The sequence below is a fragment of the Stegodyphus dumicola genome, chromosome 6 (assembly GCF_044657685.1).
Source record: "Stegodyphus dumicola isolate Sdum_Otavi_A_Nest chromosome 6, ASM4465768v1".
In the NCBI taxonomy this organism is placed as follows: Eukaryota; Metazoa; Arthropoda; class Arachnida; order Araneae; family Eresidae; genus Stegodyphus; species Stegodyphus dumicola.
The window spans coordinates 69,386,292-69,409,116 of NC_140773.1; the positions used below are offsets into that span (position 1 = coordinate 69,386,292).

The 22,825-nt window shown below is 32.9% G+C and overlaps 1 protein-coding gene across 4 annotated transcripts in view; it reads right to left on the minus strand.

The window, feature by feature from the left end:
* Positions 1 to 22,825, minus strand: part of LOC118200863 (osteoclast-stimulating factor 1-like) — a 129,802-nt gene that overhangs the window by 9,680 nt on the left and 97,297 nt on the right. For all 4 annotated transcript variants that reach the window (XM_085818489.1, XM_085818487.1, XM_085818486.1 and 1 more), the window contains one exon: positions 17,721 to 17,799. In XM_085818489.1, coding sequence (XP_085674615.1) covers positions 17,721 to 17,799 — 79 coding nt within the window. The remainder of the gene's footprint in view (positions 1 to 17,720; positions 17,800 to 22,825) is intronic.

Consider the following 22,825-nt stretch of genomic DNA (forward strand, 5'->3'; position numbering starts at 1 on the left):
GCTTGGTGAAGTAATCAATGACAACGAGAATTTATTTGTTGCCATCAGTAGTTTATGGCAGAGGTCCCAGGATGTCAAAGGCAATACATTCAAAAAAAAAAAAAAAAGCTCCAACATTCTAATGTTAAAGTTTCCCTCAGCTGTGTTTTTTCAATCTTTTCCAGCCCACACTGCCATTGTAAGATGGCAGCACTTTTACACATCATCCCTTGCACTAACCCACTAGAAGCACTCTTGAACTCTATGAAAAGTATTCATTATTTCGAAATGGCCTCCTGTTAGACAGCTGCGGCAACCGAGATATTGGGAGTATAATCTGCCAATGGAATGCCTTTCCATCATCCGATTTGAACTTCTGGTACAAAATGCCATTTTGAATATACAAGATAAATCTTATAAATTGTCGGTTTTTACTTTCTTTACTGCTACAAAAATTCCTTTCTACAAATGCCTGCCCATGTGATAAGGTTAGAAATATTTTTTTGAAATTTTGAAGGCTTCTTTCTGCATAGTAAAAAGGAGAGAAAATAAAGGAAAGATAAACATGTTGAAAAAATGACTTCCAGTATCAGAAGTAAAATATTCAAATATTATGTTTTCATTGTTCTTCTAAAAATTCTCCAGAAAGTAAGAAATTCATCACAAATTTTCTGTAAAATACATCCATTACATGTTAATACCATGAAGACATTTTTCATTTTGCCACATTTTCCTGAAATCTAGAATCGAAGGTCTGTAAATCCTTCTAAACTTTCCATGTTGCAATGTCTAAAATCTTAAAGAAAACTTACCCTTGCTAATTCTGAAACAGCAAAGAGACAGAAATATTTTTTGGGAAAAAAAAAATAAATAATAATACATTTGAAAGCTTTCAGATTTTATATTAAGAAAAGGGGCATCTTTTAAACATTTTGTGTGTTATCTTTATTTATTAAATATCATGTTATACACACTTAACCATAAAATTTAATTCAACAGCAATATCAGAAAATATTAAAAAATAGCATACCTTTAAAATTTTTGATACACAGTCTCACATGCTGGAGATAAAAATGCTTTTTTTTTCGTAGTGTTGTTATTGCTCGCTTTGAAATTGTTGAGTTTGTTACTCAAAAATTTGTTAAAATATGAAACTGATAATAAAACAAATTCCAAATTTGGGTTTCCAGATGCCCATATTCAAGTGGAGGACTATGTTATTCAAAGTTTGATGTTTCCAGGTACTGTTGTTTTTCACAACCAGAGATACATACATACATTCATGCAGATTCTTCATTATTTAATTTCTTTAAATATTACTTATTCTCTAATATTTAGTGGCAAAAATTTGAAAAGCAAAATGCCGTTTTAGAGTGGATGACGCAAAATGCCAAAACAAAATTTCTGGGCAAATTGTCCCTTTGGGCTATAAAAAGAATCAGAGGGGAAAAGGTGTAAAATTAATTTTATAGAGAAAACTGACGCACATTCTGAGACAATTATATGGGAAAAACTCTTACCATGAAAAAATTAAAAAGAAGGCATTTTTAATTAATTACATAGCTATTTTGCTTTTGCTAAGACTTGTTTCGTTTCTTTCGTAAATCACGCTTTATAGCATTTATCACTTTGTTTATTTTTCAAATTCAAAATATTGAATAACAAATCACTAAAATGAAAAACAATGTCACTTTATAATATTACAGCGAAAAAAAAATTTTTTCTTTCAATACACTACTATTATTTTAATGAAACCTATCAATGTTATAATCTTTAAAAAATCGTCGAAAATTCCCAGATCAAAAAATTTTTAAACTGTCTATAGAAACTTATTTTAAAATCAACAAGTTTAGAATCGTTTAATAAAAGAATTCACATCCCCAAAAGCGAAAAGTTGTTCAAGAACTCTTCATTAGAAAAAATGAAATTTCGAAAAGCTTATGTTTTACTATATTATCATCATTTTGATGAAATTTATCTAATACGGTTTAAGTGTTTGTCGCCGATAGTTTATTGGTTGCTTGCGTAACTGTAAATTGTTTTATTACCTGTGCAGCGCAGTGCGTGACGAATATTATGAGAAAGCTAAGCCCAAAAAATTTAAAATAAAAGAGCACATGCATTTAACATTTAATAAATAAATTTAACATCTGTTTGTTGCCGATAGTTTATTGGTTGCTTTCGTAACTATAAATTGTTTTATTCCCAGTGCAGTGCAGCGTGTGACGAATATTATGAGAGAGCTGAGCTGAAAAAATTAAAAATACAAGAGCACATGCATTTAACATTTAATAAATAAATTTAACATCTATATATAATAGAATTCGGAAATATGCAACTGGCAAAACCCGGCAACAATGAAAAACAAATAAAATGAAATAAGTAAATATTTTTATTATATGCAGCTTACGTGTCTGTTTGTCGCCGATAGTTTATTGGTTGCTTGCGTAACTGTACTAGCCAACGGGGGAAAGTTGCCATGGTACAGGGTTGCTGTTTCAATTGAGACATAGACAATTTCCTGTAAAACTTGCCTTTGCTATGACCATTAATACGTCTTACAGCCAAACTCTTAAGCGTGTTGCCATTTTTTTACCTTAGCCTGCATTTGGACACGGTCAACTTTATGTTGCCTGTTCAAGAGTTCGTGAAAGAACCAACATAAAATTAAAAATAATTGATGGTCCTCTGCAAGGCGAGCTTAAAAATGATAGAAAGATCAACACAAGAAATGTTGTGTATAAAGAGATCTGTTTATTTAAATCACCTTTCTATTGAGCTAGCAGTGGCTCTTAAGAAATGTACTGCCAGTGGTTTCTTTCATTGCACTCTACTTTAAGCCATGGAGGTAAGAAAGGAAAGAGTGGCCAAACTGTTACTAGAAGTTAAGCACTGTTTCGAAGCTTCGGTCACCAGATGGGGTGTTTTTTGTTTACATTCAGAAGATCGCCTGACAGCGCTCCGATAGTATTTCGACACACGACTTTCACATCCACATATTATTGTAACATATATTTTTTAAATTAGTGTAAATTACTTTACTTGAAAAATATAGTGAATGCACAGAAATTAAAGATGTCCACATGCCTGTAATGAAAAATATGAAATATGTATGGGTATTTATGCATATGCTTCCAAAAAGCATGTATCTGTCTTTTAACAAAATACATAAATACTTATTTAATTATTTATAAATGTATTTTAAATGAAGGATTTATTCATTCATAAATAATTGTGAAGAAATCTAATTATTAAATGCATTTAAATTTATAATGATTATAAATATTATCTAAATATATAATAACCTTAAAATTGAATTGTGGACATAAATTGACATCCTGTTGACAAATACGTTATAAAACTATTTAAGCAAGAATTGTTTTCGTACTGGAAAGCAATCTGTTAAAAGGTATTGTAAAGCAATTTCTATGAGATGCATACTTAAGAAAGTAATAAAGAAGAGTTTTGGAATATGTATTGTTGAAATGAAAGGTAAAAAAAATCTAAGTATAATTAAAATAATTATTCCCCTTATCAGTCATATATTCCCCTTATATAAGTCAGTTACAAGTTTTAAATAATATTTAAAAAATAATCCTTATTTTATTCCCTTTCAGAAATATGCAGAGAAAGTTAAGTACTGTTTAAAGTATTTCGCTATTAAATTAAAAGGTGCTCTAATTTGAAATGGACAGAATAGAGCATTAATTATAAATTGACTTATAGTTTTTGATTTAAAAGATCTAAAAAATCATGTCATATTTGAGAAAGTATTTTAGGAAGAAGCTCTAAAAGAAGAAAAGAAATAATGCATAATTTTAATAATACAATAAACTTTGATCTAAATTTTTGTAATCCTTAACTGAATCAAATCGAATTACCTTAAATTTTTTTTTAATGTAATTAACGGAAACTTGTGAAAATATTTCAAATTAAACCATTCTGAGCAAACTGTTCTGTGAAAAGTATAGCATTTAATTCTGGTCAGAATGAAATGTTGTTTAAAAATGTATTCTTTTCATATACTTAGGACTGAAGTATTGTAGAAAAAGAAAATATATACATTTATATGCATATTTACGACGTAATTACAAAATATTTACATCCGATCATGTCAAAACCCATTGAACTCAATGGTAAATTACCCAATGTATTTGGTGACCAAAGAATGGATCGTCAGTGCTTCAAAGCAGGGTATGGGAAAACCGGTTTAGGGCCACTCCATCTAACTTCCTACCTCCATGCTTTAAGCAAGTAGAAGGGGGAAACCCCATGGGGCAGTAAGCAAAGGGGTGTCCTCGCCGCCTGCCCTGGGTAATTCAGTTTGAATTAGCAGACACCTTTACACAAATCATTTTAATTACAATTTATAATATCTAGAACAGCGGTCATTCTGTACGACCACCGAGCTTTCTAGTTAATATTATAATGTTCTAAAAAAAAAACCAACGAAAAAATGTTGATAAGTCACAAAATTTAAAACTGTTTAATAAAAGAATTTACATCCCCAAAAGTGAAAAGTTCTTTAAGAGCTTTAATACTTGTATTATAATGTTCTAAACAAATCATAAAAAAATTCACAAATCTCAGAATTAAAAATTTTCTATAGAAACTGATCTTAAAATAGCCAAAATATTGATAAGTCGCCAAATTTAGAACTGTTTAATAAAAGAATTCACATCCCCAAAGGGAGAAGTTGTTTAAGAGCTCTTCATTAGAAAAAAATTAGATAATTTTGAAATGCCTTTCTTCTATTTCTTGCCTAGAAACTCGAATATTGCATCGTTTAGATTAGAAATAGGAACAAATTATAACCCATGAACCCATTCAAAAGATAACCATATTTGTCAGTGAATCACCAAAAATATTCCTCCAAAATGCTTATTCACACTCAAAATGACAGTTGTAAAAATAGGCAGAAATTTCAGATGATTAAAATTAAAAGCCTCTCATGATTTTGGGCAAAATTAAAGACCAAAAATAGATTTTAAAAAAAAAAACTAAGATCTCTTAACCGAACCCCGGTAGTCTATGCAGGTCATAAGAAGTAACTAAAATGGATACCCTATGACCAAGGGTATAGCCGGGTACTCCTTATTATATTATAACTATAGAGGCCTGGCCCTCCAGGTTGGAGGCTGGGCATAGGGCTAACAAGCCTGTAAAAATTCCGCTGTTATGAAATCTCAGAAATAAATAACTACAAATGCTTATTGAGCATGTTTATAGAACTGATATTTTAGCTATACAGAAAGTTAGAAGGATAGGGGAGGGAATAGTTGAAAAGAAAAATCATACAATGATCTACAGCTGTGATGTAGCAAGAAACACATGTTTGGTACTGGTTTTATATTGAGTAAACGAATTAGTCTATTATTAATTGACTCTGTGACCAAGTTACCCAGGTTTTATAAAATAAGAACAAAAGGAGCTTTTTTAAATTATCATTTGATTAATTTTCATGCTCCAATGGAAGATAAAAACTGCATGGAAGAGGAGCTTTTCTATGATGATTTGTGTGCATCATGTGCCTCCTCTCCAAGGAATGATGTGAAAATTTTACTGAATGAAGCAAATGCAAAAATTAGTAAAGAAGAGGAATTTTGTCCTATAATCGGTAAATTTAGTCACCACGATTTTTCAAATGACAATGGCAAACAACTTATTGATTTTGATGCACATCATAAAATGAACATAACAAGCACTACGTTCTAAGATGAAAAGATACATAAAATGGCATGGAGCTCTTCTGCTACAGACACTTTCAATCAAACAGATCATTTTCTTATTGATTCAGGTCATATGTAGATGTAAGAACATACCGTGGTGGCAATTCTGGATTCAATAATTTTTTTGGTCATGGCAAAGGTTAGAGCACGAATTTCAAACTTTTGCAAAATCCATGGAGAATGTCTGGAAAATCAAGATTGTAATCAGCTCAAGTGCAAGACAACTATTAACAATTCATATCGTGAAGAAAGTATTAACTCTAAATAGAATAAACTAAGGGACATTATCATTGAAACAAGTAACCAAAGTAGTGGAAAAGGTTAAGAGGATGAAAAGGAAGGACTAGTTTGATAATGAATGTTTTTGGCTTCAAAAAAGAAAGAATGAAACATAATCTAAAATGTTGAGCAAGAATCATTCAAGGAATGATGTGATTGCATGTAAGAAAAGGATTCATAAGATGAAAAAAGAGGTATTTCTTTGAAAATCATTTTAAAAATGTAGAACATGTGAGAAGATCTAATGAAAGCAGATCTTTGTTTTTTGGGAAATAGATCTCAGACGTAAAGAAATCAAACCACAAACCTCCTCATGTCATAATAAGGGGGGAAGTGTATCGAGAGATAGAACGGAGATACTGAAGAGATGCAGTGAACATTTTGATGGCTTGCTGAATTGTGATGATGGAGAATTTGAGGTTTTCACTTTCACTAAACTACAGCCAAGATTAGGTTGCTCAACCATCATTTGAAGAAGTTAAAAAAATTAACAAGTTAAAAGATAATAAATTACCTGATTCTGATGCTATTCCGACTGAGTTATCGAAAATTGGTGGATAGAAGTTTCTAAGAAATTATATGGATTAATACAGGCAATATGGAATCAGGAAATGATACCTGAGGAATGTAAACTGAGTGTAACTTATGCAATACCTATGAAAGGAGATATACTTGAATGTTTTAATTATAGAGGAATCAGCTTGCTTTGTATGAGTTATAAAATATTCTTAAACATCCTATTCAATAGACACTCTGTACATATGGAAAGAACATTGAGACTATCAGAGTGGCTTTAGAAAAGGAAGATCCACCACAGAACAAATGTTCAATATTCGACAGATTATTGGAGAAGACAAACCACATCTTTTTTTTTTCAAAGTTGCATATGACAGTATTACTAAAAAAGATCCCCGAAAATTATTAAAGATTATAAAAGAAAATTATTTGCTATCCCCCTGGCACTAGATAAAACTAAAATTATGGTAAAAATACAGAATGAACTATCAAAGCCACCTGAAATTAAAAATAGCATTCAACAGGGTGATGCATTGACATGCCTTCTCGTCAGTCTGCCATTACAAAAAGTAATAAGAGATTCAAACATAATATTACAGAAAACATCTTTAATAAACTGGTACAGTTGTTGGCTTTTCCTGATGACACTGACAGTTCATCAGCAAGTATTTTAATTATCATCATGACAGTTCATCAGCAAGTATTTTAATTATCATCATGACAGTTCATCAGCAAGTATTAGTTCAGCATATATTTTAATTTATGCAGCTACCCTAATCTGATACAACTGCTACCAAATTACAGGGAATTTTTGGATCACAGTACATAACAGTGGTTCCCAACCTCTTCTGCTCCATGCACACCTTTTACTTTTGCTAGATGATCATCCCCCCCATTACCAAAACTAAATTTTAAAAAAATCATATACAATTATTTAAATTTAGCTATTTTTAATGCGTTTTTTGAATTAAGAAATAATATAGAAAATGTTGATAAATACCAAAGGTTGAATAAAAATACTTTTTTTTAATATTCATAAACTAAAACAGGTGACTGAAAGGTTGGCCACATTGCCTCCCCCTGAAACTATGAAATTCTCCCCTAGTTGAGAACCTCTGGTGTACAGATTAATGTTAAGTATCATTTGTCTTACACTGGGCAACAGGATACAAGGTCAAATACATATTTACCTGTACATAATAAAAGAAAATATGGTCAGGAATACATAGTGAAATCACGCCAATACTGGAGAGCAGAATTTTTACAGACACGAAAAATTCATGCACTCTTATATAATAAAATATGTATTCCACCCTAAGTGGCATAACTGCTTTCATCTGGTTATGAGAATCTCTGTCACTTGCTAAACTAAGCTGTTTAAATGCAGGTCTTCAAGATCAAATCCAAAAAGCTGTGCCAATTAGACGGTGAAAAAATGCCAAAAAAAAAAAAAATTATACATTTACCCTTTTTTAACTGACACTTTTGTACTAATTTTTTGTACATCTGGTATGGCTAAACTGCACATTACTTCTATCCAGTTTTAATAAAAATGCTCAAATGCTAGATAATTATGATTATTTATACTAGATCATTATAATATTGTTGCGTGCGTACGGGTTCGTTTCGAAAAGAATGCACAAGTCCGATGAAAAATGAACAAAAATTTATTATTATCACCACAAAAATGCTTAAGTTTTCTCAAATTATCATGCAGTATTACAATATCTCACAGCAGTTATCTTTTAACTACTCAAATGTCCAATAGAACGTAATTCAAAACAGCTAAAGAAAGCTAATCCGCGAATTCGCTACAATCAACAAGAGCAGTTTTCTAAACAACAACAAACTAAGAAACTACTACAAACTGATATGTTTTCCTCCTTTTATAAGATTTTAAAATCATGCGGTAGAATTTTCCAGTACTTTCTCGAAATCAAAAAGAGATATTTATTTATTTAATGCACGCGCTCTTGTACTTTCAATTTTCCGGCTTAGCTTTCTTTTAATATTCGTCACGCGCTGCACTGCGCGAGAAATAAAACCATTTGATTTATAATTGAACTAACATTAGCTTTTTAAATACCAAATTCGTAACACTGCCCCCTTCCCAAGGACTGCACGTCCCGGGCAGTACAATCCCTGGACAGGAAGCCAAACGTACAACTGTGGCATAAACATTACATTACAATATCAAACAACATAAACAATAAATGCAATAACTAACTTAAACAAATCAAATGCTATCAAATACTAAATACAAAACAACTACTAAATACAAATCAAATCAAATACACATTTAAAAACAAAAAGGACCATGGTCTTATACTATTTACAATTATTTACATTATGTACTATGGCCATAGTAATGAGCTAACCTGTCGTAATGATCGACTTTAGGTTTAGAGTTCGAAGACTTACGGATCCGAACCCCGACGTCATTCAGCCTGTTTAGGACCGTGTACGGACCATCCCAAGGTAACTGTAATTTTGGACAAAGTCCCTTCTGTCGAGTCGGATTCCACAACCACACCTTGTCTCCTTCGTGGAACTGATGTTCAGTAGCTCTTGTGTCGTAGCGGGTCTTCATCTTCTCCGTCGCCAAGTTGACTTGCTCTTGTGCAAAGTTGTGTATCGCTTCAAACCGGGCCTAGAGATCTTGAATATATTCCTCAGGTGATGAAGGAGCATCCGGAGGGCGACCAAACAAGAGATCACAAGGCAGACGAAGGTCACGACCGAAGAGCATCTGTGATAGAGAATAGCCGGTAGTCTCGTGGACAGCACTGCGGTAAGCCAGTAAAAAGAGTGGTAATTTCTTGTCCCAGTCCTGTTGGTTTCTGGAAACCACTAATGAGAGGTTATTAAGGATGGTTCGATTTAACCTCTCTAACCATGCCGTCCGACTGGGGATGCAATGGCGTCGTTCGAGTTTTGTCAATGCCGAGTAGTTTGCATAGTTCTTTGATTACTGCTGAGGCAAAATTCCTTCCCTGATCAGAATGTAACTGAAGAGGCACTCCGAACCTGGAAATCCAGTGCTGTATCATTACCTCAGCTACTGTGACAGCCTCTTGATCAGGAATAGGATAAGCTTCAGGCCACTTGGTGAAGTAATCAATGACAACGAGTATGTATTTGTTGCCATCATCAGTTCGTGGCAGAGGTCTTAAGATGTCAAAAGCGATACGTTCAAAAGGCGCACCTACGTTGTAACGTTGCAGCTTGCCTCGGCTACCTTTTCTACCTGCACAGGCATCGCAAGATCGGCACCACTTTTGCACGTCATCCTTTGCATTATTCCAGTAAAAGCGCTCACGAACTCTCTGTAAGGTCTTCATAATTCCAAAGTGACCTCCCGTAGGGCTGTTATGTAGTTCTTTAAGGACTTCAGGAATCTGGGATCTTGGAAGTATCAGTTGCCATCAGAATGTCTTCCCATCATCCGATTTGAATTTCCGGTATAAGACGCAGTTTCGAATGTGAAGTGAATCCCAGAGTGCCCAGTATTGTTTTGTTGTAGGACTACAGATAGAAAAGTCCTGCCAAGTAGGTTTTCTGTTTGATGACTCCATTAAATCAATTATGGGCTTAATGTCGCTGTCTTCCAGCTGGTCTTTCCTGACTTCATCATCACTCCACGGTTCTTGATCAGCCGATGTTGATGTTGTAATTTGTCTTGCGACCGGAGTCAGCAGCTCGTATTTCGCTTCAACACTGGAACAATATCGGCAGCTTTCTTGGCAAGGTCTTCTAGACAGGGCGTCGGCGTTTCCGTGTGATGATCCCTTACGATGACGGATTGTGATGTCATATTCTTGGAGTCTCTGTATCCACCTGGCTCTTTGACCCTCAGAATTTTTAAAATTTAAAAGCCAGGCCAACGAGGCATGGTCCGTGTGGAGGAGGAATTTTCTCCCGTATAGATAATGATGGAAATGTTCTACAGCTTTGACTATGGCGAGCAACTCTTTCCTTGTGACGCAGTAATTCCTCTCTGGTTTAGACAGGCACTTGCTCCAGTAAACTACTACACGTTCTTGGCCGTCTATTTCTTGGGACAAAACAGCACCGACACTTTCATTGCTCGCGTCGGTATCGAGAATAAATGGTCTGTCGAGCTGAGGATACGTCAGGATTGGAGCAGATGTTAAAGCTTCCTTTAAGTTGTTAAATGCACCCTCGCATTCCTTTGTCCACAAGAATCTTTGCTTGCTCTCTGTCAGCTTGTGAAGGGGTCTTGCGATGGAAGAAAAGTCCTTCACGAATCTCCTATAGTAAGTGCAAAGCCCTCGGAAGGTTCTCAACTGATGGACATTTTTGGGACGTTTCCAGGATTTAACGGCTGACACCTTTTCAGGATCCATGCACACACCTTCTACAGAGATGACATGTCCCAGGTAAGTCACTTCCTTTCGGAACAATTTGCATTTAGTGGGACTCAGCTTCAGATTGGCCTCTTTCAGTTTCTGAAAAACTCTTTCCGACGATGATGATGTCATCCAGGTATATCAGGCAGGCTTCGTAGGAAAGGCCTTTCAAAACAGTCTCCATAAGACGTTCGAATGTTGCCGGCGCATTACACAGTCCAAACGGCATTACCTTGAATTGCCAAAGCCCTTGTCCCATAGTAAATGCCGTCTTTTCTCGGTCTTCAGGATGTATTTCTACCTGCCAATACCCACTCCTTAAATCAAGTGTTGAGAGCCACTTGCTTCCAGAAAGAGTGTCTAGAATGTCGTCAATTCTAGGAAGAGGATAACTGTCTTTCTTCGTAACCTCATTCAACCGGCGATAGTCAACGCAAAATCTTGTTGAGCCGTCTTTCTTTCTGACTAGGACGAAGGGAGATGCCCATGGACTTGCTGAAGGCTCGATGACATTGCCTTCTTCCATATCCTTTAAAAGTGTTCGTACCTCTTCCTGTTTAGTAAACGGTAGACGTCTTGGATGTTGCTTGATCGGGGGATGATCACCGGTATCTATTCTATGTTGTGTCAAACTAGTTCGACCCACGTCAGAAGACGAGCGGGATAAAACAACTTGAAGATCTTTAATGACGCGATCGGCAGCATTCTTCTCTTCATCATTTAATTGTGCATTCTTAAGTAACTCTGATGTAATGCTTTCTAAAGTCACGGATTCTTGGATGTTACTCTTTCTTTCAACGGTGGTTACTGGAGTACATGCTGCAACCACTTCACCTTTCTTAATAATTCTCACCTTCTCAGTTACATTGGCGACTCTCACCGGGATAACCGTTCTGGATAGGTCGACGAGTGTTGAGGCTACTAGTACTTCTTTTGGGCTATTACAGTTATTGGGATATTCTATGATGCCGTAGCGGAAATTTCTGTTTTTGGCTATGGATCCAGGAAGTAAAATTTCTGTTCTTCCCGGTATTGTGATATTGTCTTGTGCTATGATTTTATGGCCATATTTAACTTTTTCATCATTAACTCCAAACAACACTATGTCCTCAGATGCAGAATGCAATTCATTATTTTTAAAGTCCAAGGAAAAATTGTATTTCCTTAGAACAGGGTTCGCACACATTTCCTTACATGAAAATTAAGGACTTTTAAGGACCATCAAAGAAAAAATTAAGGACCTATCAGCAAACAAAAAAATGAATAGAATAAAGCAATTATCCATACAACTGACTTCATGCTTGTAATTTCACTTTAAGAAACTAACAGAAGTGTGTATTATGCACTATTATTAAATTCAATTTAATACTTACCATAAAACAATTTTGAAAATTAAACTAACTCCCTACAAGTTATGAAGCAGATAACATTAAATTAGGAACATAATTTCTTGAAAAACATGTATAAGTGTATTTTACACTAATAACAGTCACTATTTTAGAGATTTACATGATTATTATTTAACTTATTTGATATTTATTTAAACACAGTCAACTACTATTATAATCACAATGTAAGAATATTTTGCAAATTAAAATAACTGATTTGTAAACATACAATTTATTTCCTTGGTTTTTTGAAAGATACTAGAATAATAAACTGTACAATAAAAGATACAAAACATTTGTGCTTTTTTTAAATCTGAAATCTTTTCAGCTATTTTAACATCTAATTTATTTATGTCTATTTCCTTTTCTTTAACTATTCTTCTAAGTTCATTTGCTTTGATAAACAAATCAATGTTCCTGCTGGTCTCAGCTTCATCTGCTAAAGCATCTACTTCTTCATTAATATCTTTAATGTCCCTTTGAAGAAATTTTTTTTTCTGCTTCATATAATCAATTTCTTCCTCAATAATATTTCTTTTCCTCTTTGAATTTTCAGATTTAGTTAAAGATTTTTGTTCTTCTAAATACTGAACATTCTTCTAAATACTGAACTTCTAAATAACAAACTCCACTTCTTGCAGAAGCTGCTGCTGATCTCATTTCTTTATTAATTTCGATATTAAGAACACCCCCAGAAAATTTTATGTAATCAAATACTGTGACAAGATAAGAATACTTGTCACAGTGAATACTTGAATAGTGAAAATATACATTTTTTACTATATATATATATATATATATATATATATATTTCCTAAACAATATTGATTAATTGATTATATTATCTCCTAAGTTTAATTAAAGTAGAATTATTTTAAAAGAGTGAATCCATACTGGTAAGTTATATTTTGAAAGATGTTTATATATATATAGTACAAAGTCCGAGATCCGGACATCCAATATCTGGAATGATCTAAAATCCGGACCTCAAAGCCACCACCAACCAATCTTTTAGGGCTTTTTTGAAGGGAAGGGGTATGCTTTACGCACGCGCATTAGATTTTTTTCCTCATCATAAAAAACATGCCGGAAATCCCGATTCTTAATCTCAGTTTGGCGCTAAATAAAATATCTCATTATTGAAGAAATAATTATTTTAGCATAAATTTGTGTAATTAGTAACTTGACTCCATAGCTGCGTATCTGCTTGGCATAATCTCAAACCGAAACATTTGTTAATTTTACACCAACTAATATTTTATATCCTTGATGCCGAAATCGCGAATCATTATTTATTGTATTTTGCTTTCATCATCGCATGTTTATCAACGGATGACAACTTGAGTGATGAATCATACAGCGACGCCAAATAACAGAGTATTATTTGATTACAGATTTAAGTTTAATGCGCTAAAATGTTGACAAGGGGAGATTTAGCAGAAATTTCTTTCCTTATGCTAAAAATAGATTTTGTTAATGATACTCATAGGACAAATGATTATATTTAGTGCTATTTGAATTAAGAATAACTGATTTGTTATTCACATAAAGTTAGAACCAGCGCCAGAGCTCGCATGGCCGCATCAGGCGGCAGAATTTAGCGAAGTTAAACAGAAGTTTTTCATTGCATCATCAATCAATTAACGGAGGGCTAAATCTGTAGTATGGTTCTAAATCCAGAAAATACAGCTACCGATAGTGAAGAAAGTAACAGAAAGGTTACTGAACGAGAAAAAATTTTGATTGACAAGTTATTCGGAATTCTCGACACAGCAATTACAGGACTTGAACAATGCAACTTAATAACTGAACAAGAAATTATATGTCTATAGTATTGGTCTAAAGTATTAGCAGAGAAAACAAATCAAACAACTCACATTGAAAGAAATGTTTAATAAAGTAAACATATAAATATTAAGCTCTTTTCTTTTGTAAATTTTGATACCCTTTAAATCATAAATGCTTCATTATTTCATAAATCATGATTTCATATTTTCAATTTTATTATTTCTACGTGCCATCTTAGTAGATTTAAAATGATCTAATATCCGGAAAAATCTCAAATCTGGGATCGCCGAAGTCCCGACGAGTCCAGACCTCGGACTTTGTACTGTATATATATATATATATAATACGGAATGTATATTTTCAGTTAAACTTCTACCCAATAACTTTAGTAATTCATGAAAGTTAATTTTGCGTCTAGTTAATTCAGGAAAATTAGTTTCAATTAGTTGTTTTCAGCTTTAAAAATATTAAAAAAATTTTAATTAGTTAGTTATTTTCAACTAATAATTGTATCGCCATTAGCAAAAATTATGCATTACTATCAACAACATAGGTTTAAACCAAATACTTAATTGTCTATTGAAGCTTCAAAACGTATTTCCGAACTTCACTTTTTCTCGGCTAACGTTACCGAATTTGCCCTTGGCGACCTAAAATCGAAATGGAACCAACAGATTTCCCGCGAAATCGATAACAGACCCTCTGCAGAAATAAACTCATAATCCCGATATCCCATACATATTACTATATGTGCAAAAGAGAATAAACTGCGTAGATGGTGATAAAAAATTAATTTATGGCTTAATTGAAACAAACACAGAAATTAAGCTAAGCAAAACCGTGTAAAAACAAATTGAAATGATAAAACGAAACTTAATTTTCATGTGAATTTTCAGCACTGACTCTCCCATTCTAGAAATTTCAATTTGTTTCAGACAAAGACCTCATTTAAGGATTGCCATCCATCAATATCCAGTCTTTGTAGTCAGCTTGATGAAGCCACAGTTCATTGAAAATTCACTTTCCAGGCATCTCGTTCCTATTGGCGTCGGAAGGGTTGTGGGCTTCCAGGTTGGAATTGCTCTAATTTAGGCAAATATTTTCAGAATCCCCCCCCCCTTTTTTTTTTCTCGAGCACCTTCATCATCATTTTAGCCTCTTAAAGAACTTCTGGCTTCACACTTTCGTCACAATCTGCCTAAATTTATGGATAACACCTGTTTCGAAAGATTGTGTGAATAGCCAATCAGACACCGATACTTTCGTTCGAGTAGCTAATTGTTTTTTTTTTTTTTTTAATCGTTTGCAACGCAAATCCGCCGACAGATCGGTTAAGAGCTGCGTAATTTTAATTCCATATTCATGAGAAATCGTAATTCACACTTAGAATGACAATCATTAGAAATGATAAGAGTCAAATGAGCAAAATTAAGGACCGTTTATTCATTTTGCCCAAAATTAAGGACTTTTAAGGACCAAAAATCATTTTTGAAAAAATTAAGGACTTTTAAGGACCGTACGAACCCTGTTAGAAAGTCTAATCCAAGTATGCAAGAATCAGTGATCTCTGCTACATATGCCGTGTGATGGTGAGCGGCACTTCCAAACGTGATGTTAACGTATACTTTTCCATCGATGTCGATCTTCTCACCGGACACAGTCTGTAGGGTAACGCAGGGCGGCGTCCAGATAAGTTTGCTTTCCAGTTGCTGAGCCAAATCTTTTTGGATGATGGTAACGTTGGCTCCTGTATCTATAGTCATATTGCAGGGAACTCCATTAATATGTCCTATTATGAAAAGTCCATTACTGCCGCCTCTCACTGCAGAAATCTGAAGCGCTTTAAACTGGGGCTTTTCATTATCTGGCAACCTCCGCCCCGCGAGATGGCCACTAATTAGTTTCCCTGCTGTTTGTTAGGAACGGTCTTAACATCCGTACAGTGGGGTGTTCTGGAGTTTCATCGTATGTGTCCTTCAGCACCGCAGTTCCAGCACTTAACGGTCGGTTTCTTCTCACCAATATTCCGTCTCAAGGCGTTCAGTTGTCTAGTTAAATCGTCTAGATGAGCGGTGACTTGATCCCCTGGCTCCTGGATTTGAGCAGCTCTGACTGGGTGGCGGTATCGACGAGTGGCTTGCTGGGCTGCCTCGAATTTCATGGCGTACACTAGAACGCTTTTTAAATCTTTACATCCGCCATTCGTGGAGCTTTCTGTATTTCAGTATCCCGGATGCCGTCGATAAAGTATTGCAAGGACAGGATTTCCCTTGTTTCTGTTGGGCATTCTGAAAAGGCGAGATGGGACAGCCTTTCAACATCCGTGGCGAGCTCCTGAAGTGTTTTGGTAGGCTTCTGTTGACGAGATTTTAATTGGAGCCTGCTGAAGTCTTTTAAACACTTTTCCCCAAAGCGCAACTCCAAGGCGCCGGACAGAGCTTCGAAATCTAACCTTTTGTTTTCGGGAAGAGTCTGAAGGATATCCGCTGCGTCGGCTCTTAAAGAAGCGGCGAGATGACAGGCCTTAGCTTGGGAATCCCATCCATTCGCATCCGCCACGATAGAAAATTGTGTCTTATACACCTGCCAGGAGGTCTTCCCATCATATGTGGATAGCTTCAGAGGTGGACGAGCAGGCATCGGCAAGAATTTAAAACCATCACTATTGTTCCCTGCCATCGCTACGAATTTCTTCTTTGGCTACTGCAGAAACCCTATCATCAATTTGTTGTTCGATTTGGTGTTGGACGGCACAAACTCTTCCTTCAATTCATTCATGTTCTTTTACAGCAGAAACTTTTTCTTCTATTTCTTCTTTCACCGAAGAAACTCTTTCTTCAATTTGATCTTTTACGGAAGAAACTTTTTCTTCAATTTGTCCAACTTTATTTTCAACTGTGTCAATTCAGCCTTCTATAGCTTCAAATTTATTTTCTATTATACAGGTAATTTCTCTTTTCATTTCTTCTTGACCAGCTTGAATGGCTTTCATTTCGTCCTTAACGAATTCCTAGCCCAATTTCATTTCTTCCTTAACGGAGTTGATGGCTCCTTCCATCTTTTCCTGGAAAGCAGCAAATACAGTCATCATTTGCCTGAATTGTTCTTCCATCGCTCTTGTAATTGGCATTCAAAATCCCACCGCTGCCAACAAAAATTGTTGTGTGCGTACGGGTTCGTTACGAAAAGAATGCACAAGTCCGATGAAAAATGAACAAAAATTTATTATTATCACCACAAAAATTCTTAAATTTTCTCAAATTATCATGCAGTATTACAATATCTCACAGCAGTTATCTTTTAACTACTCAAATCTCCAATAGAACGTAATTCAAAACAGCTAAAGAAAGCTAATCCGCGAATTCGCTACAATCAACAAGAGCAGTTTTCTAAACTAAGCAACAAACTAAGCAACTACTACAAAGAGATGTTTTCCTCCTTTTATAAGATTTTAAAATCACACGCTAGAATTTTCCAATATTTTCTAGAAATCAAAAAGAGATATTTATTTATTTAATGCATGCGCTCTTGTATTTTCAATTTTCTGGCTTAGGTTTCTTTTAATATTCGTGACGCACTGCACTGCGCGAGAAATAAAACCATTTGATTTATAATTGAACTAACATTAGCTTTTTAAATACCAAATTCGTAACACTATTAATCTTATTTACCTTGTTCCAGAAGCATTTTCACTATTTCACTGTGTCCTTTCCAAGCACATGAATGTAAAGGAGTATCACCTAGCTTATTCTGAAAAATATGCAAACATCACAAATCAAACATCACATCAAATATATCATCATATATAAATCAAATATCAAAACATTACAACTACCACAGAATATTTAATAGATGAAATTATTTGATGAATACAAATGTCTAGAATGTCTGCAAGAATCATGGAATTGGACCATTCTACCACATGATACCTAAAGCCTTGTGAATATTAAGCAATCAATTATAGTTCACTGTTTAATGCAAACTGGTATTTTTCACATTGTCACAGTAGTATTGGTAATTTTTTTTCAATCGTAAGTTGATGATCTTAAAAACAATAATGACATTACATTTTATTATGTTTTTTATGGGGAGGAATTAATAATAACATCAAGGATGCTTCTAAGAATCAAGTCAAAGTTGTTTTTTTTTTTTTTTAAAGTTTTTAGGAATAAATTAAGCTTTTATTTCAAATACATAAAATTATAAATGAATCAAAAGGAGAAAAATTATATAATTAGTTTAATGGGAACAAGAAATTAAAAAATTTTCTTTACAAATTCACCTACAATTGTATGTCACAAATAATAAACGTGTAAGGCACCTTTGATAAACTTTTAAAGATCACGACTAGCACTTTTGACAACAATTCAATTATTCAATTTCCTTATTTAAGTGTTTATGTTTTTATTACTAGTGACATAAAATTGTAGATGAATTTTTAAATGGGAATTTTAAAAGGAAATTACTTAACTCTTCATTCATATTAAACTATATTATAAATTATTTTTCTCCTTTTACTTCATTAATGATTTTATAAGTTTTAAACCCTTATTTTCTAAAAGTTTTTTTTTAAATTACTTAATTTAATCTAAATTGCAAATAATTCTGTTACATCAAATGGTCCCTGAGGGGAAGGGAACCTAACAAATTTGCCAAAAAATCAGAAATTTGTTAAAAATCTCATATTAACTTTATAATAGATATAATCTTTAACTTAATATTAACTTTATAATATATATAATCTTTATTTAACTTTATAATATATATAATCTTTATTTAACTTTATAATATAAATAATCTTTATAATATATATAATCTTTAAAATAAAGATTGTTTTTTTTTTTTTTTTGTTTTTTGTTTTAAAATGGATGGTAAAGTTTTTACTGTAGTGACACCATGAGTGAATTAAATAAAAACTTACATAGCTTATTTTAAAAAAATTCTAGAAAACTGACTAGCTAATACTTTCTTTTTATTCTTGTTTAAAATAGGATGAAAAGTTTGTTTTGTAACCTTCAAAATTTTAAATCTTTATAGCTTAAACATTTTTGGATGTTAGAATTTTTAAGTCCTATAAAAGAATAAAATATTATGTATCCAAGTACAAATTAAGAAAAGGAGCTTTTAAAATGAAATACTGAAAAAAACATGTGTACAAACTTATTAAATATGAAAAAAATGACGTAGTAGATTTTATTGCAAATAATTTTTAATTCTTATCAAACTTATTGTTTTTGAGATTAATGACGATGGGCATCATAATTTGAAATTGAAGAACCAATACTTCCTATTCTATTTCTCATTGTATAGGATATTTTCTCACAAATGTAGAAAACTGCCCAATTATTATTTTTGTTTTAAAAAAGGGCAAAGATTTTTCTTTTTTGTAATGCTTACATCTTTAGATGTTGAAATTTTAAAATCATAAATGTTTAAAAAAAAAGGGGGGAGAGAGAGAAAGAAAAAAGCAATTTTTGACAGTTTGTCAAAAATTTAGAAACTGCATTAACAATTTCATACAAATTTTATTTAAGAGACATTTTTCCATTCTATATGATGGTGCAAACAATATTTTTGTTAATTTGTCTGTTAAACAAAGATGATGAAAAATTGTTTCAACATTAATTTAAAAAATCTAAATCAAATTTTGAAAAAAAATCATTTTATTGCATTGTATTGTCATACACAATGTGTGTACAAATTTGAATTCAGTTGCTTAATCAGGAAGTTATTTAAAAATCAAAATTAAACTTTTGACCATAGTGACAAACACCAAGTGGGAGCTAAATAAAAGCTTATAAAAAGAAGAATATTGCTAAATGCTTAATCATTTAAAAATTAGTTAAATGAGAGAAATTTTTTGGGGAAAGGTCAAGCTTTCATAAGAAAAGATAAACTTTCAAGAAAAAACAGTTACAAAATAATCTTGAGAGAATTTTGGGAGGACTCATTCTGCATGGGATTTTATAGCCATAGTGTATTTATTTTATTATCTACTGCAGTAAATTGTTTTGTTGGTAGGTGGGAAAAAAATGTCTAAGAGAATCTTAAAGTTTTAACAATAGATAAAAACTCTGCTGCAATTCATAAAACTGAAATCAATCTTAACATAAAGATTTTGTGTTATGAAATAATGCTAACATAGTTCTGAAGTAAGATGCTAACATAAGCACGTTTTGAAAAGCGTTATTTACTTACTGAGTAAAAAATTACTCTGGCCACCATAAGCTTTTTTTTTTAAATAGTTAGAAAATCATCATCATACTTCTTATTTTGATTTTTTAATTATTTTTAAAATTTTTATTAGCAATTATAACTGGACATTGTAATTTACTTTAAAATTATATTCTTTAAAAGTTAAATATTTTTATGAAGTTTTTGTAAACTATCAAATTAATATGTTTGTATTATAATGGGTTACATCACATCTCGTGCTTCCAGTTTTGATAAGCCTTTTTAATAAGGCAATATTTAAAACAAGTTCTGGTTCACAATTAAGCAAAAATGCTTACCTATCTATATTTGAAATAATACTAATAATCTAAAAGATTCCTTACCAAAAAATCTATAACTTCTTTTAGTTTTAAAAACGTAGTAAGCAATAGTAGTTTTAGTTTTAAGTATTTAACAATGAAAAAATATTGATAGCTACCATGCACCATCGTAAAAACTTAATTGGTTCATAAAATATAAAGATCTATGAACTATTTTTACTGGGTAATGCAATTTTAAAAAATTTTGTTTCAACTTTGCCCTTTTTGATATCAGTACTTCAGACAGACTACTGAAGTATTCACACTTCAATATTTACAACAAAAAAAAGTGTTATAATGGTATCAGAGAAATAAATGAAAATCCTGTAATTATCTATATACATTTTAGATCCTTTTGATTGTTTCCGAGCAGCAAAATTTTAGGCTAGTATTTGAATGAGAACAAGGTTTATTTAAACACTTTCTTGGATTTTTAATTGTACAAAATGAATTCTATGCTTGTTTAGTAGAACATGATGAAAATCTCAAACCATTAGTATCAATATGAGCGGAGTTTAGCGGTGATGGAATTATTGCAGATACGAAATGACATTATCACAGGCAAAGGTCTGTTGAAGAAAATGATGTTAAAAATGAACTATTATTACACTTCCAGTTATGCAGTACTATATGAGAGCTAATGAAAAGAGAGTAATCAAAATGGTTCACTATTATATAAACTAAGAATACTTTTTTTTTTTTTTTTTTTTTTTGTGTGTGTGTGTGTGTGTGTGTGAAAAATTAAAATCATCATCAAAAAAAGAAAAAAAATGCTATGAAAGAAAATTAATATTCTATAATGAGTGAATATGTACAGTACCCACCACTCAGCCATTCAAATATGTTACATTCAAATTTCCAGGAACCAAAGCAAATGCATACTAAATCAATAGAAAAACTGTCCTTTATTAAATTCAGACTAGCAAAAGACTGATTCTTCAGTATCAAAATATCCTATCTGTACCTATCAGAGCTTTTCCATTTAATGCAATGTGGACTGTGGCTTTATCATTCAGGTATGTAATGCTTGAATAAATCTGGATTTTCATACCCTTTTCGGTCCCTGTAACTCAGAGACACCGTTTTCAGAATTCTTTTATCCTAATGTTAATAAAAACAGTCTTCTAGAGTAGAGGCACTCTTAATTTGTTATGTGCTTAAATTATAACATGTTAAAAATGTCTAAGCAAAAAGATTTAAATCTGAAAGGAAAGATAAAGTTTTAGATGATTTAGATGTTCTAATAATAAGTGCAAATAGTAGTAATAAGTGCAGCCCTCCTACCCCAAAAAGCTGCTTTTGAAATGGAAATTTCTCAAACAGCACTGTGCAATGTACTTAAATGAAGAAGTATAACTGATGAAGTAATAGAAAATGCAAATGTCTCAAAAAAGTGCTTAAAAGATAGAAATTCAAAAGAAAATGAAGTTGATTTTCCAGAAATGTTTTAAGCTATAAAAGCTTCTAGAATTATTAAGAATTTTTGAAGCAGGAGACATGAAAAATGTGCATCGCGCTTATTGGAATTTGAACACCAAACCTCCCTACTGCTAGCCAAACATGTTACCCATACACACCACAGAGGAACATGATAGGGAAGAAGAAGAAAATACCTTATAAGCTAAAAAACGTGTATATTTCTAGAGCTTTTTTTTTATTTATCAGAGAAAGACCATCAAGAAGCTGTAGGGTTTATATTTATTTTAACTAACATTTATTTTAAGTTTAAACTATCTTTCCTGTCAAGCCTTACTTTCCCCTGGAACTGCCAATGCCAGAATATGTAAATTTTAGTAGAACGCGCAAGGATTCAAATTATCAGCGGAAGTATTATGATTTAAATAGGAAGGAAACAAGTTCGGTGTGTGATATTCTTACTTAGCGAGCGCGGAGATAGTTAGCGAGAATTTGAAGGACCCTGCGTTTCGGCCTATGTGCTTGGCGGGAAGTAGTGGTAATCATTCCAGTGAGCTTCAAGTCTGCTGAATTAGCAGCGGTATTGTAAAACACGGTGAGTTAGTTATTTTAGAGAGCCTCGTAGTTAGAATCTTGTCTTTACTTTCTTTTCAGGTTATTATTTTTATTTAACTGCCAAGTTGGCACAGTCTGTGAGCGTCAAGAGCACGCAATTGTAATTTATTACGTTGAATAAAAAGGGACTTAAACCCTTCACAAGGCTCTATCTTTTATACAAGTTTTCACAGTCACCTCTTGGTTGCGTGCAAGTTGGAGGCGCGCAACGT